The 16,999-nt window shown below is 36.6% G+C and overlaps 1 protein-coding gene across 1 annotated transcript in view; it reads left to right on the top strand.

Moving 5' to 3' along the window:
- CEMIP2 (cell migration inducing hyaluronidase 2) overlaps positions 1 to 16,999 on the top strand; it is a 79,360-nt gene that overhangs the window by 37,318 nt on the left and 25,043 nt on the right. Inside the window, 8 exon segments of the mRNA XM_021064787.2 lie at positions 398 to 607; positions 916 to 1,121; positions 1,261 to 1,330; positions 4,070 to 4,198; positions 6,728 to 6,816; positions 12,021 to 12,152; positions 13,753 to 13,788; positions 14,958 to 15,113. Coding sequence (XP_020920446.2) covers positions 398 to 607; positions 916 to 1,121; positions 1,261 to 1,330; positions 4,070 to 4,198; positions 6,728 to 6,816; positions 12,021 to 12,152; positions 13,753 to 13,788; positions 14,958 to 15,113 — 1,028 coding nt within the window.

The raw sequence follows: 16,999 nt of genomic DNA, 5'->3' as shown, positions 1-16,999 counted from the left end.
GGAGCTGTTGCTGCAGGCCTGCACCACAGCCACAGCAACACAGGATCCAAGCCACGTCTGCAACCTACACCATAGCTCACGGCAACGCCGAATCCTCAACCCACTGAGCAAGGCCAAGGATCGAACCCGCAACCTCATGGTTCCTAGTTGGATTCGTCAACCACTGAGCCATGACGGGAACGCCACAAAGTGTTCACTTATATAAAGAAGCATTTGCTAAATTATGTGCTGGAGAGCCAAGAAAACAGGATGTGAAAGAAAGGTTTTAATGTCTAGTCTCTTTCAGATATTTTCTATTAAAAATATTTTGGAGGGGGGCTACTTTGCTATTCTGAGCTACTTTCCTTAAGCTAATTTGCCTATGTATTAGTTTGATTTCGGTTATCTTGTCTTATAGATAAAGAAAAATTTTACTTCAGTCCATCTTTCTTATGTGGAATTGAAACACATGGGTCAGCAGCACCTGGGGCGGTATCCTATTCATTTTCACTTGTGTGGCGATGTGGATTATAAAGGAGGGTACAGACATGCAGCATTTGTGGATGGCCTGTCAATTCACCACAGCTTCTCAAGGTGTATCACTGTGCACGGGACAAATGGCTTGCTGGTAAGTAGCCTCACGTTACGGTGATGCATATTATTGAAACAGTTAACCCTTCTTCATTCTCATAACTTCTCAATTTTATATAAGCAAGCTAGTATACCACGTCTTCCTCTGCTCTGCTCTTATGGAGAAATCTGCTGTTTTTCTCTATTCTTTTGAGATCCGTAAACACCGACATTTGACTCTGCCCCATCAGCTAGGATGAATACTTCTTTTTGCTTTTGTACTGAGCATGCCTCATGAATAGCACTTGTCGCTTAAACCATAGCCAATCTCGTTACCAATGACATTATGTATTTATATTTCTGCAGATAAAAGACACTATCGGATTTGACACACTCGGTCATTGTTTCTTTTTGGAAGATGGTATTGAACAGAGAAACACTTTGTTCCACAATCTGGGACTCCTCACCAAACCAGGCACCCTCCTTCCCACTGACAGGAATAACTCCATGTGCACCACCATGCGGGAAAAGGTGTTTGGAAATTATGTTCCCGTGCCTGCTACTGACTGTATGTGAGTAATTGGAGGAGTGAAAAACTCATGTGTAATGGTCAAGGCCTGTTGGCTCTTGGGAAAGTTGTTTTAGGGGAGATTGTTAGTAGGTGGGATTTTTCTTAACAAGTGTGTAAATCACCTAAAAAATGCTTTTCAGGGCTGTTTCAACTTTCTGGATTGCTCATCCCAACAATAATCTGATTAATAATGCAGCTGCAGGCTCACAGGTAAATTAAAGAGCTTCTGTTTTTTATATTCATGTTTGTGAGTATTCTGGCTTCTATATATGCAATATAGTGTGTGGTAATGTAACTCAAGCACAACCTTGCTTTCTGGTACTGCTTGTTTCATTGAGAGCAGGCTGTTGTTGAGATGGTTCTTATGTTTCTTCTAAATCATTTGTGCCAGTTAGTATTTATGAGTGTAGTTAAGACAGACGCTAAATGGAGAGGAAAAGGTGGGTTAATATCTGGGGTTATCGTGTCATTTCCAGAGTGCATTTTTAGTGTATTATGTACATTCTTTCTGACTTCTCTTGTTTCACTCATATGTTAATGAGCAAAGAAAGCCTTATGAGAATGGGTTATTCTGTAGAATATTATGAAAATGGTCATAATATTGTCCTGGCCAAAAGGTCATGTCCTTTTGTTAAATGCAGGGATTGTATACACTTCAGGATTTCATCTCCTTGGTAAAGCAAGGACTCAACTGTGTGCCTTAAATTATTATATACCTTGAATTGTTTCATATACACATGCACATTCACAGGAATAACTTAAGAGACTAAATGCACTATTTGGGGATGACAGAAATATTTCCTGGCTAAGCTTGGAGAAATTTACATGTATAATTGAGTTTATTTAGAACTGCTAATTTATAATGTAAAAAACGAATCTTTAAGACACGATACTGTTATGATTATATCTGTACTGAAAACTATGGTACAGAAATACGAGCTTTGTAGTAAAACCTAAATATTCATAATTGTACATAATGGCTATTAAAATTTTAAAAAGCGATGAAATGCCTAGCATTGCTTCCCAGGATGAAGTAAAAGATAGTTGAAGGGAGTATTTCTTTAAGATAACCAGAAAACAGGTATCATTGGGTGATGGTAGAATTCATAGCTGTGATTTTTCTTAAAAACATAAAACATAAAATTCTTATTTGACAGGGCAGAGACCTGGCCATTTAATCATTTGAAGCTTCTACTCATTAATTTTTCATCAAATATTTGTTGAGTCCATATGGAATTTGTGTTGTGAGTTCCTAATTGGAAGATGAAGTTTGGGGTAAAGATGATCAAGAGTTTGATGTGAAGCCTTACCCCAGGATCATCTTCTGATCTGTGTTACATTACAAATGAACATCCAAGGCAGAGATTCCTTTCAGCTGTTTACAGAAGTCATGGGTTGAAGATCAAAGAAAATTGCATATAGTTCATGAAAAATGTAGGATGAGGTGGCCAGAAATCCTACCAGGACTCATGTGAGGAAAGAAGAAAGCAGGTCTCTATGTTTTCCATCTCTTGTACGCTTGTCTTCCTTTTTATTTTGTGAATTCTTTCTTTTCTCCCTAGAAAAATGGTTCCGGTAAAGCTCATGTTTTGGCAAGGGTTTTCTTTCCAAAGTAAATCAAACCCTTTCTTCTTGTACCTTTCCACTGCCTTTTACAAAGTTCCCTTTACCTGTTTTGACACACAGTATTTTAACAGGAAACAGCTGCTGCCTCCTTATCCTCCTTCTGCCATCTCTCAACCCCAAACTCCCCTGCATCTTGGGAGGTTTTACCCTGCCCTTAGCTTATAGGGCTATGGTATGGAACCTTCTCCATAGCCCTCCAAGTTTGTTTCGTGCTCCGAAGATTAGAGGTGGCGAACATATTTTCTCAGAGTAATTTGTTTTATTAAGACCCACCTATAAAATTTCATCATGGAAAAGTGCCAAATACTGCCTTCGTTTTGGTGATAGGCTTCCCCCAGTTCATCTCTCTAAGCCCCTAAAGGACTTTGTTACAACTAATGTAGTGCTTATTACCTGGATCATATTTTCATCCTCTCGTGTTTTCCATCAGACCATGAATTCTTTGAGAATACTCGTATTGTACACCTGGCATGTACTAGGCACCAAATAAATGTTAACTAAATTTGAATCAATACTATACTTTTGGACTATATATTTGAGTTTTAACAACCTGTGTAATCAAAGTTCCTTAATGTGAAGTTGTCTTTCAATTTACATTGGGCTAGTTTTTAATTAAATTGTGAAATAAAAAATTGTCCCAGGGATTAAAACATTTCATTTCGATTTTTTGAGTGTCAGAATTTTCAAGTTTTTCTGCTGCTCTGGTTTGGGTAAGTAATGCTGAAATTGAACAGACAGGACCCAGACTGAGACAGCATCCTGATTCATGTGTATGGTGGTTTTTTTCTGTTTGGCAAAAATTTGCCTCGGGACAGGAAGGGCATTGGAGTGGTTTGAAAGAAGTCAGTGAGCTCTGCGTGTTGGTGGATAGTTGTTTAATAGGCATGACTCATCTATTGATCAGCTTTGGAGGTAAACAGAAAAAAAAACCCAAAAACCCGTATTGCTAAAAGCCGCTGCTGTCCTGGTCACATGGAAGGAAGGGAAGCTTGTTTGGTTCTAATTCTGCATAACTTTTCACAGTACATAATAATGGAAAAGTTTTTTTTTTTTTAAATAAATTTGGGTATCAGCCAATTATTTCTATCTTTTGAAATAATTTTATAAGCAAAATTAAATTTGCTTTTTTTTTTCATGCTTGTTCTGTATAGAGGGTGCTGGATAAAGGCAAAACCTTTGAGAGTTAGTTCTGAATCCAAAACAATAAATAATTTGTGTCAAAATGATTAAATTTATTTGTGAAGTGCATAGTTTATGTGAGAGTGTTTGATAGAGTGGCTTTATAATAGGAGGCTTTTAATGATCTTGCCCTTTTAATTGTAGGATGCTGGGATATGGTATTTATTCCACAAGGAACCTACAGGGGAATCCAGTGGATTACAGCTCTTAGCAAAACCAGAACTCACTCCATTGGGAATATTTTATAACAACAGAGTCCATTCAAATTTTAAGGTAGGTTCCTAAGTTTTAACAATCAGTAACTATAATTGACAGGATGAAGGATGGACTATTGTGATTACAACTGAGAAATGTTAGTTTTAGGTAGAACATGTCATCTGAGAAAGTAATTTATGATTAAAAAAGCAGACTCACTACCCTGCCCTTTTCAGGGTATATGGACAACTTTCTACTTATTCATACACAGGAATATATGCCACAGCACACATGTACATGGAATTGGAATGATTTTAATATTGGACTTGACCTATGAGTCTTCATCCTCTTGTTTCTTCCCCTTGATCTTCTTTCCAATCTTTAATATCATCACATGTTTCTAAGGATGTGCAAATTAGATAATATTCTTTTGGAGCTTAAAAAAGATATTTTCTCTCTCATCTCAGTGCTGTTAGGGTCTTCTACTGGACATTTAATGCTGATTATGAAAATAGTGAAGTATTGTTTAAGAATATTTGATCTAATTTAAACGATACAGGTCAAGTTAACAAAAGGCAATTTAGGAACACTGATTTCCATGATATTTGGTGCTCATCCCCACCAAAAATACATCTGGTTCCTTTTTTTTTTTTTTTTGCCGCTTCTCGGCATATAGAACTCCCGGGCCAGGGATCACAAGCCATAGCCACTAACTAAGCTGCAGCTGGGCAACGCTGAATCCTTAACCCACAGTGTTCCTGAAACTGCTGATCCTGTCGTGTCACAGAAGGAGCTCCCATCAAGGCATCTTGATATTTTCATTATATGATACAGTGCCCAGATTCTTTACTCTGATGTGCTCTATGTCAAAGTTCAATGAATACTTTCTGTTTATGATATTCACACTTAACCTAAGTGTGGTATGATTTGAAGAGCTTAGAATCATTTTATGAAGACTTTACCATTATTATTTTTTTTTTATCTTTTCTAGGGCCGCCCCTGTGGCATATAGATGTTCCCAGGCTAGGGGTCTAATCAGAGCTGAAGTTGCTGGCCTTCGCCACAGCTCATGGCAACACCAAATCCTTAACCCACTGAGCAAGGCCAGGGATTGAACCCGAAACCTCGTGGTTCCTAGTCGGATTCATTAACCACTGAGCCACGATGGGAACTCCTGATGAAAACTTTAAAGAGGAAAAAATTTTGCACAGAATTATGGTTTTTATGAGCCAAATAGTTGATTAAGGCTAATAATGATTGAAAGCAGCACTTCAAGTGGAAATCCTTAAAATTTTCTAATTTTAAGTGGTATCACCCCAAACACCTTATTCTAATTAATTTTTAAATGTCATACACCATGAGGACATGTAGCAATCTGCTCTATTAATTTAAAAAAATTAGACCTAAATAATGATAGATAATTAGGTTTTAATTTAAGTTTGACTATTCAGAACGAAACCTCTGACTTCCTGCTGAGTACCATTTGGATGTCTCAGAGAGACTAAATGAAATGTGTTCAACATGAAAGTCCTTATTTTTATCCCTAGACTCATTTCTATATCTCTGTTTCAGTGGCTGAAACCACTAGCCACTTCATTGCCCAAACTAGAAATTTATGAACCTTTATTGCTCCCTCTCCTCACCCTTAGATATTTTATTAATAAGTAAATGGTATTGATCCTACCTGTAAAGACTTCTCACTGTCTTTTTCCTGTTATTATTGCCACAAGTCTGGATCATCTTTATTTCTTCACTGAATTACTGCAGTAATTCTTATTTTTTCTCTTATTTCCCTTTTTGTCCCTTTCCAATCCATTATTCATCTTGTAGCTACAGTATTCTTTCTTAACATGCAGTTGATTACATTGCCTTTATTAAAAGTCCCATTATCTTGTCTGTTTAGTGTTTTAATTCTGTATCTTCTTGCATTTACTTCTCTTTAGTGTTCTTTCTTTACCTTTTCTCCCCCCATACATTTCATGTTAGTCCATCTAAGCTTTTTTCTCTCAGGTATACCATGCTTTCTGTCATCTCCAGGCTTGTTTACAGATGTTTCCCTTGAGTACTTTCTTCTGGGTTCTTCAGCTGCTTTGCACCCACCCTTTTGCATTTCATCCCTGACCTGTTTCTTTGCGTCATTAATTCCTTCCCATTCTTCTAGTTTCAGCTTTAGGACTTCTTTTAGGAGCTATTTCCTGAATTCTTTCTCTTCCACTCTCACAAAAGGTTTCATCTTGGTGCCTTGCTTAGGTGCTGCCAAAACATCGTCTTTCTTTCTTATATGCTTATCATATTGGATTGTACTTGTCTATTTAATTGTGTATCTTCCTTGTGGTTTATGTGTCATAACAGCAAAGACCATGGTTTTCTGCTTGATGTATAATGCTTGGTGGGCATTAAATAAATGTTTGCTAAATGAAAGAATGAGTAAAACATAAAAACATACAGTAAAGTAGCTGCTTTGGTAATACCTTTGCTTTGCTGTTTATTCCTTCTCCCTCCTTTTTTGGTGCATGTGATATGCTAACACTTAATTTCCATGAATCATTATATATGTAGTATAACTTGGGATTCATACTCATTTCAGTCCATTATTATATTTTTCAGGCTGGCTTATTTATTGACAAAGGTGTCAAAACAACCAATGCTAGTGCTGCTGACCCAAGGGAATACCTCTGTTTGGATAACAGTGCAAGGTAGAACCAGTCCTTTTAAATCACACTCAAGCCATATCTTGCCAAACTGAAGCTTTCTGAGTTAAGCCATTGTACACTTTTTTCCCACTAACACATTTAAACAGAAGTTTTCCAAGTTTGTAGGAGGGTTATAGGAAAACATTTATTTTGCTATTCTAGATCCTGTGGATGTCTTATTGAGATGCCAAAGAAATGGATGCTTTTCTCCTTTTTGACAGTTAAATCGATGTTAGAAAGAGACTTAAGGAAAAAGAATAGAGATATGTTGAGAAAGGATCCAAATTTGGCCTAAAGTAGAATATGATTCATTGAAAAACAAGCTAAGATGTTTTAATATAATCTCTGAAAACCAAAGGATATGTAATTTATTGTTAGTGGTCAAAGTGGAACATTGTATTAAATCTATTTCAAAGAGGAATGTCTCAAACTTGATGATCAAGCTAGTTCTGGTTCAGTTGTTCATAGTCTCAGATTCCTATCATAGTTGGGCTCTGTGTTACTTTCCTTCGTAACCACAAAATGCGTTTGGGATATGGATCAGCATTTCAACAAAGGTTTTTTTTTTTTTTGTTTTGTTTTTTTTTAATATGCTGTATATGAGCCAAAATAAATTAAATGTCTCCAATGGAAACACAGTTCTCTGGAAAAGATGGAAACTTAAGGTCACATTCAGTAGAAACTCCGTACCTGTTATTTCTTTATACTTCAAGTTGATTGACCAACTTAAGGATTTGGAAGGGTGCTAGATTTAATAGGCTCTGTTGACAGTCATTTAAGAAAAGGATACCAGGCATTATAATGTTCACAGGGGAATGAAATAGGAGCCGCACTGTAGGTCAGTGAAGTGGGATCCTTGTGACACAGTAAAAAGACATGAGGTCAGGAGAAAACTGGGAATATAAGTTAGTAAAATTACTCATTAAAGATCAGGTGGAGCCTGAAATATTGTAAAGCAATGATCAGATACCTTTTGAGAAGTGGAGAAATTATGAACTAAGAAGAGAATGTTAATTGACAAAGCAAATAAATCTTTGTTAGAAGATTGCTGCTGCTTTTTAAGAATTTACTGTAACTGATAGAACTAATAATATATACTTTGCTAAGTTAGTATTAACAGAAAAAAGAAGTCCTTAAACAGCCCAATTGACTCTTAACTGCCTTAAAAATTTATAACTGAGGGAGTTCGCATCGTGGTGCAATGGTTAACAAATCCGACTAGGAACCATGAGGTTGCGTGTTCGGTCCCTGGCCTTGCTCAGTGGGTTGAGGATCCAGTGTTGCTGTGAGGTGTGGTGTAGGTCGCAGACTTGGCTTAGATTCCCGAGTTGCTGTGGCTCTGGCATAGGCTGGCATCTATAGCTCCGATTAGACCCCTAGCCTGGGAACCTCCATATGCTGAGGGAGTGGCCTTAAAAAAGGCAAAAAAAAAAAAAAAAGACAAAAAGAAAAATTATAACTGTGTGTATGTATGGATGGATGAGAAAATATATTTCAGAATCTATTGGTAGTTTAATTATACTTAACAATAAAACAATGGCCTAAGAAGTTCTTTACCACGTGTGTATATATTGTGATAATGGTAATCTTTCCTCTGCTCTCCATTACTTTTCTTACTAGTTTATAAATGCATACATGTTGGTGAGGAATTCAACTCCATTTGGAAGTTGTTATTGAACTGATTGTAGAAGATGAGTAACAAGGCACTTGGCAGCTAGTATATGCATTTAATTTTGTATAAACTGATGTATAGAGTATGCCCACATGCATTCATTCAGTCCAGACATGAGTAAAAGTGATAAAACTCAAACACAAATGAGTAATAAGCCAGCCTGTGAATTAGACATCAGGCTCATGGGATCCAGAAGATATTTAGTCTGTCCATCAGAGAAGTTGACTCAGTAGTTAATCAGTTGAGCCATTCCTTGTGTCTTCAAGTTGTGAAATCACAGGAATCCAAAGATGGGATATTTTAAGTCCAGAAAGCTCTCAGTTTCAGATTGGGAAATTTCGTGTAAAATAGTATAATAGGAGTTCCTGTCATAGCTCAGTGGTAACGAACCTGAGTAATATCCATGAGGATGTAGGTTTGATCCCTGGCTTGGCTCAGTGGGTTAAGGATCCGGTGTTGCTGTGAGCTATGGTGTTGGTCATAGATGCGGTTTGGATCCAGCATTGCTGGGGCTGTGGCATAGGCCAGCAGCTGTAGCTCTGATTTGACCTCTAGCCTGGGAACTTCCATATGCTGCATGTGTGGCTTTAAAAAGCAAAATAAATGAAATGAAATGAAATAGTAAAAGAGCATGAGAACCCACTAGAAAATTTAAAGCCTATACTGTAAAGCAGAGAATAATTAAGGGAGAGTTGGGAAATGTGCTGAAAGCTCATAAAGGAAGGTGATGGAAAATTAGGAAAAATCAGCTACATTTTCTACATACCAAATGGGAAAGAGGATGAAAATAAAGGGTATCCAAGCAAGTGGTCAGTGATTGATTTATACAGATAGGAATTTCAGCAAAAATGAGATGACTTCAGTAGAAATTCAGATGTTGTTTTATTGTACCTTTTTTTCTTTTTTTTTTTGGCTTTCTTTTAGAACATTATGTAGTTCCCTTTCCAGAACTCTTCCATCTGCTTGATATTATATAATGACTGCAAAGCTCTTTGGCAGCAACTATAATGCCAAAAGGGTGGGTGATGGCTCAGAGTCAGACTTTTTACCCTTTAGGTCAGAGCCATTTCGTGTAAGGGGTCATATATACATTCTCAGGGTGGATATAATACTTTTTAGTTTAGTCTCTCTACAGTCTGGTTCTCTATAATCCTTTCACCAAGCAGCAGCAGCCAGTGACCAGTTAAAAGTAAAATCCGGTTATGTTATTGCCCTGATTCTATCATTCTGATGACTTTCTATCACATTTATTTACCCACCTACTTTATTGAGGTATGACTGACATGTAAAAAACCGTGCATATATAATGTGTAGAACTTGATGAGTTTGAAGATAAGTACACACCCAAGAAACCATCAGGGTCATAGACTTATCCATCACCTTTCCAGGTTACCTTCTACCTCCTTTATGGTCATTTTTTTAAGATTTTTAAAAATTTGAAATAAATTTTTTTTTTTTTATCTTTTTGTCTTTTTAGGGCCACACTCGTGGCATATGGAGGTTTCCAAGCTAGGGGTCTAATCAGAGCTGTAGCCGCTGGCCTACGCCAGAGCCACAGCAATGCAGGATCAGAGCCATGAGCCATGTCTGGGACCTACACCATAGCTCACAGCAGCGCCGAATCCTTAACCCACTGATTGAGGCCAGGAATCGAACCTGCAACCTCATGGTTCCTAGTCAGATTCGCTAACCATCGAGCCACAATGGGAACTGCTAAAATTAATTTTTTAAGGCAAAGTTCACTTACAATAAGATATACTCTAAGCAGATTTTAAATATGCAATATAGTATTTTTAGCCGTAGATACTATAGTGTAGAGTAGACCTCTATAATCGATTTATCTTACGTTACTAAAGTTTCTATCACCTCCCCATTTCCTCCTCCCTCCAGCCCCTGGCAACCACTTTTCCCAATGCATTTAAAATAAAGAACCACACCTTTGCCTGGCACATGCCTTCCTTTCCATTCTTTCCCTCTTGCTTCTTACTCACCAGCCAGTCTGCTTGTTGTTCCTTGAACGTGCCGAGTTCATTGATGCCTAAGGATTTTTGCACTTGCCATTTTCTGTGTGTAGCTGGTCTCCCATCATACACGTTTGATGAGCACCTACCATGTGCCAGCAACTTTTATAGTAGCATTTGTGCAAATGTTTCCTGATCATATGATTAAGATCTCAACCTGAGGATTTGGTTTTATTTAAAGCTACCTAGCTTCCCCCACCCCAGCTTTGTAAGACTAAGATGGAAATGATTTTTTAAAATTAGGTGGCCTTGGAATTCTTCTCTTGGTGCAGTGGGTTAAGAATCCACCATTGTCACTGTAGCGGCTCAGGTTGCTCCTATGGCGAAGGTTCACTCTCTGGTCTGGCAACTTCCACATGAAGTGATCGTGGCCAAAATAAATAAATAAATAAAGCTAGGGGACCTTATGGAACCATTTGAGTTGTTATAGTTAACAGTTGGGAGAGGGGGTTGGCTGCGCCTGCGGCATGCAGAATCTCCTGGGCCAGAGATTGAATCTGAGCCACAGCAGTGACAATGCTGAATCCTTAACCACTAGGCCACCAGGGAAATCTATAATCTATTTTTTTTTAAGTCTGATACTTTATTTTCTAAATCGAAGTATAATTTAATTTATAATATTATATTAATTTTAGGTATATAACAGTGATGCAATATTTTATAGATTATACTCCATTTAAAGTTATAAAATAATGGCTATATTTCCCTGTGTTGTACAGTATATCCTTGTTGCTTATTTATTTTATACATAGTTTATATCTCTTAATCCCATACCTCCATATTGCCCCTCTCTCTCCCTACTGGTAACCACTAGTTTGTTTCTATATCTGTGTTTCTCTTTCTATTTTGTTATATTCATTTACTTGTGTTATTTTTTAGATTCCATATATAAGTGATAACAAAAAGTATTTGTCTTTCTCTGTCGGACTTAGTGGATTTCACTAAACATAATGCCTTCTATGTCCATCTATGTTGCAAATGACAGAATTTCGTTCTTTTTTTTTAATGGCTAAGTAATATTCCATAAATGTAATCTATTTTAAATTTAGGCATTTTAAAGAGATCAAGCCCAGTTTTAACTCTATATCTAAAACATTTCACCAGCACACAAATCATATTGTAGTTCATATATATGTATGTTGAAACATATGATTAATTTATTAAGTTTATATTAATATCATATATCTGAAGAATTTATGAAAACATGCTATATTTCCTGGTCTGAGGTATTTGTTTTTGAAATGGTTTTATTGCTTAGACTGTTCTGCAATGTTTATTTTATAAGTTGATTTTAAAAAAACTGTAAAATATGAAAGCAGTTCTCTGGAAACTTGTAATTTTTTTTCAATATTTGAAATATAAATAATTAAGTTGCATCTTAAGATTTTTTGTTTGTTTTGTCCTGGTCAAATTTTAATCCTGCTTTTTCACACAAGCTTATAATTGTAAATAGCTGATTTCCATTGCCTTTTCATTATTTTTTTAAAAAGTCCTTTTTTTCTTCTAACCTCAAGGTTTCGGCCTCATCAGGATGCAGACCCTGAAAAGCCACGTGTTGCTGCTTTAATTGACAGGCTCATTGCTTTTAAAAATAATGACAACGGAGCTTGGGTCAGAGGGGGAGATGTTGTCGTTCAGAATTCAGCGTGGGTATTCTCTATGGAGTTATTATCTGATGACACTGATGTATTTATTTGTAAAGCTATTTTTAAAACCCAGTAGACTGAAAGTACAGTGGTGGTTTCTAGAATCACAGTATCATTACTAACAGGCAGGACAAGCTCTGAAGAAGTAGGCTGGCGTTAACTGACTGCAAATGTTTGGAGTAGTCTCATTCTGCTGCTTTTATTGGAACTGAACTTGTCTGGTGACATGAGAGCTTTTTGATGAGATTGAACAGAAGCTGGGACTTTATATAACAAATACGGTCTATGTCAGAGAGCTAAATAAAGATTTTGAAATTACCTGGATTTTTTTCCTTCCTCTTGGAAACTCAAGAGTTTCCTGGTGTTCTTCTACTGCCATTCAAAACAAAAATTTTGAATTCCACCTTAATAAGTCTGTTGACTTATGTCTTAACATGACTTGAGGCAGTAAGCATCTCATGTCTTTTCCATTTGTATAATTTTAGGAGAAGTCTGATGTATGTTGAGCTAGGTTTTAGTGTTCAAGAGACTGGAATTTTTTTTTTTTTTTTCCTGGCTGGCAGTGACATTAACTTCCTGACATTCTACCATTATCTCTGACTTTTATCATGCGAAATTTGTTATTGTTTTCAATCTGTAGAAATGGCTTGGGTATTAATGTTGAAAAGTTTTGAAAGGAGTACCATGATCTAATTGTTAAAATATAGTTGTTCTTTAGTATCTGTAGGAATTGATTCCAGGACCCCACCCCAGTCACCAAAATCCTGATGCTCAAGTTCCTTATGTAAAATGGTGTCGTATTTGCCTGTAACTTACACACATCCTTCCATATGCTTTAAATCACCTCTAGATTACTTGTAATAACTAGAACAATGTAAATGCTGTCCAAATAGTCTTAAATATAATGTAAATGCTATGTAAATAGTTGCTAGTATGGACAAATTTAAGTTTTGCTTTTTGGAATTTTCTGGAATTTTTTTTAAGGTATTTTTGACCCACAGTTGATTGAATCTATGGATGCAGAACCCATGGGGATTTTCCCTTGGTGGCACAGCAAGTTAAGGATCCAGCGTTGTCACTGCTCTGCCTCAGGTTGCTGCTGTGGCATGGGTTTGATCCGTGGAGTGCAGCCAAAAAAAAAAAAAAAAAAAGAGAGAGAAACCTGCAAATACAGGGGCCAACTATAATGATAAAAATTATAATTATAGCTAACACATATATTGCTTACTCTCTGCCAGACACTGTTCTAAATATTTGAAACTAATTAGTATTTTAATGCTCTCAAGTATCCTATATTATACTATTATCTCAATATATAGGTGAAGCTTATTTTATTATTTCAGCTTGTAGGTGAGAAAACTGAGGGACAGACCGGTTGAGTATCTTGCCCAAGGTCACATAGCTAGTAGTTAGCAAAGCTGAGATTTGAAGCCAGTGCCTTCATTTGGAGCTTATACTTTTGGTTATTGGAAAGTGAAACTTTTATGTGGTCTTAGAGAGTAAACATTATTGAAACTTCCTGGATTTCATTTTGAAAGAAATGCCTCTATTTACATGATGTAATAAATTAAAATGTTCCCTCATTCTTTTTTTCTTATAGATTTTCAGATAATGGAATAGGGCTGACCTTTGCCAGGTTTGTAATTATTTTAAAAATACTTATCTGATTATTTTAAAGCTGTAAGGTACAATAACTTTTGACTTTTTTTTAATAACACATAGAAATGTTGTATCATTCACTATCATGAAAAAAATTGGCACTCACTTCCTGATGCCACTAGAGGGCCCAAGTTACATTTTTATTAATTAATTAAATTCATACCAAAGTAGTAGGTTAATCTAGCTGGAATTACACAGAATGCTAAGCCAGCCATATTTTTTGTGTAGAAGAAAACACTTGAGCTATAGATTAAAGATCTTAAAAAGTAAGGGAAGGCATTCCCACTATGGCACACCTGGTTAAGAATCTGACTGCAGCAGCTGGAGTTGCTGGGGAGGCATGAGTTCGGTCCCCAGCCTGGCATAGTGGGTTAAAGGATCCAGAGTTGCCATAGCTGCTGGGTAGCTGCAGCTTGGATTAAATCCCTGGCCCACGAACCTCCATATGTCCCCAGTATAGCCATTAAATTAAAAAAAAAAAAAAAAGTGAACGAATAAAAAGGAAGGAAGTAAAACTTGGGACCAGATTAAATATTTTTTTTTCTTAGAAGCTGGTCTAATTTCACAATGGTCTGAACTTTTTATGTTATATATTTTTCTCCAGATAACATTTATTTCTGTTGCCGCCTTATATATGCATGTCGTCTACTTGTTCAGGACAAGTTCATTCTCCTCATTTGCAACATTGTTGCTTGAGATTAAAATAATTAGTTCTTGGAGTTCTCCCTGTGGCACAGTGGGTTAAGAATCCCACTGCAGTAGCTTGGGTTCAATCCTTGGCCCAGTGCATTGTGTTAAAGGGTCCAGCATTGCCTCAGCTGTGGTGTGGTTTGCAGCTATGGCTTGGATTCAGTCCTGTCCTGGGAACTTCCATGTGCTGTGAGTGAATCCATTAAAAAAAAATTGGTTCTAACTCCTAAATTCTATTTAATTTGTTTAAATATAATTTGCAAACCACATATTAATTTTATAAGAGGTATATTCACAATTTAAAGCCACTTTTTGGTGACTCACTGATATATATTCGAAAAAGCTACTGGCTACTTTGAAAATTTTTAGGTTTTTAAGGTTACAGCTTGCCTTCATTTGAACGTCAGTTTAAATTTCCTAGAGATGTGTGGTTAATGACCGTTCTTGTTTTAACAGTGATGGAAGCTTCCCAAGTGATGAAGGTTCCAGCCAAGAGGTATCTGAATCTCTCTTTGTTGGGGAGAGCACGAATTACGGCTTTCAGGGTGGTCAGAACAAGTATGTAGGCACTGGAGGAGTAGACCAGAAGCCCCGGACGTTACCCAGGAACAGGTAAGCATTGCTTTATCAGGGAATGTTAAATTCAAAGAATAAATGAAAGCCTAGCCCTTAAAAAAGTTTCTGTAATAATCCTGTATGGATTGGTTCCCACTGTGACACTTTTCCCACCTTATTATATTATTAAAACTATTGTTATTGTTCTTATTATTTATATTATGTGTATTATCCTCTGGAATTCTGGAGCATTAATTATTAAACACTTTATAGACTTCATTACCAATTTTATAATGAAGGAACCTATCTTGTTTCTCATTCCTTTAATAAGGTCTTTTATAAGCTGGTAATCTTTTTTTTTTTCTTTTTCAAGCTATAGAAAGTTGCCAGACCATAGACTTATGGACATTGGGTCAGCTTTCCCTCAATATGTGATGTTAATTTTCAGAAATAGCCACTGGAAAAAGGAAATTACCTATTGAAGATGAATCCTAAAAAATGAATTGATAGATGCCAAAGCTGGCTCAAAAGCTAATCATGGCTATATAATTGGTGAGGTTTCAGAGGTTGAAAGGGGTATAGTGGTACTCAGAAGCTGGCTTGTTTTCTGTCAAAATAATCAGTTATTAAAATAGTGCTTAGCACTAGAAAGATTCTTTAGAGCTTTTAGGGAACTATTACCAATTATATGTACCGCCATTCTGAGACACAGTTTGGAGTTGTCCTCATTTTACTTGTGAGAAAACTGGGTAGAGAAAAACTGGTGTTTTAAAAACCTTACATCAGAGCTAATGTTAGAATTCATCAAGCATTGATTCCCTTAAAGCGATATATTGTGTCTGGACATTGGGCTAGGACAGGCCATGGGGATGAGGCAAACCGACTTTGGGGGACCTGTGGTGAGGGTTGGCAGAAGGGCTTAACTTGCTTCTGGCAAATGGCAGCCTATGCTTGGCTCCTTTCCCCACGCTTATTGAGAAATATTAAATGTCATTACTATATGCTACACTTTGTATAGAACTTCTGTAGTCAGACTATGGAAGCCACTGGGAAAGGAATTTCATGGATTTTTAATAGCTAACATTTATTAAATGCTTTTGATGTATTAGGCTCTTTTCTAAATACTTTGTTATTCAGTTAATCCTTGCAAAGCCCAGTGAGGTAGGTGCTGTCATCATCCCGCATTATAAATGAGCAAGTTACTGAAAGAAGCTAAGGTGGAACTCAAACGTAGTTAGTTTGGCTTCAGTGCTCTGCTCTTTACAGTTAGGCTCTAGCTGCCTCTTCTAATAGGTAGATTAAAGAAAAAAGTTTTATTAGTTGGGGTATGGGCTGTAGGATCATGGTGGCCAGTTCATTTCCATTGTTTTTATTTTATACTGGCCTCCAGTTTTATTTCACGATACTATTGCTTCTTTGCTAAGGAGGATTTTTCAAAACGATTCCAAATTGGTTAGTGGATCCACTTTTTATTTTACTGTATCTTCACAACCTTTTCTGTGGGAGAGGACATTTTGAGATATATATCCTTAGAAATACATCAAGAGGCATAGATTTTTAACCAGGCTATTTTATTTTCTTGTTAGCATATATGTTTTTATTGTAAAACACTGCCAAGTTGTAAACTAATTAGTTGCTATAGAAATCCTCTGCAATGCCATTAAAGAACTTAATAGGGGAAGAACCTAAGGGATCTAGAATATTATGGGTTTTCTACATTAATTATGGTTAATGACATATGATTAGTAGGTTAAAGAGTTTGTGCTTGAACAGAAAGGAGTAAAATGAATAAAAGGAATTTCTCAATCTAGCCATCCCCTTTGACATATTAAGCCTTGTGGACTTACACATTTATACTTTCATCATGTCTCCTTATTGCTATCATTTAATGGCTTGAAAGGAGGTTCTCTCTGTTAAGCACAGATCTGTCTTTTGTCCTTATG

This window comes from Sus scrofa, chromosome 1 (assembly GCF_054392235.1).
Source record: "Sus scrofa isolate SSC_HxYL_T2T_F1_AM1 chromosome 1, Sscrofa_HxYL_maternal_Yorkshire_Landrace_v2.0, whole genome shotgun sequence".
Lineage (NCBI taxonomy): Eukaryota > Metazoa > Chordata > Mammalia > Artiodactyla > Suidae > Sus > Sus scrofa.
Note: the sequence above shows the minus strand (reverse complement) of the source record. Positions and strands in the feature narration are given on the sequence as shown.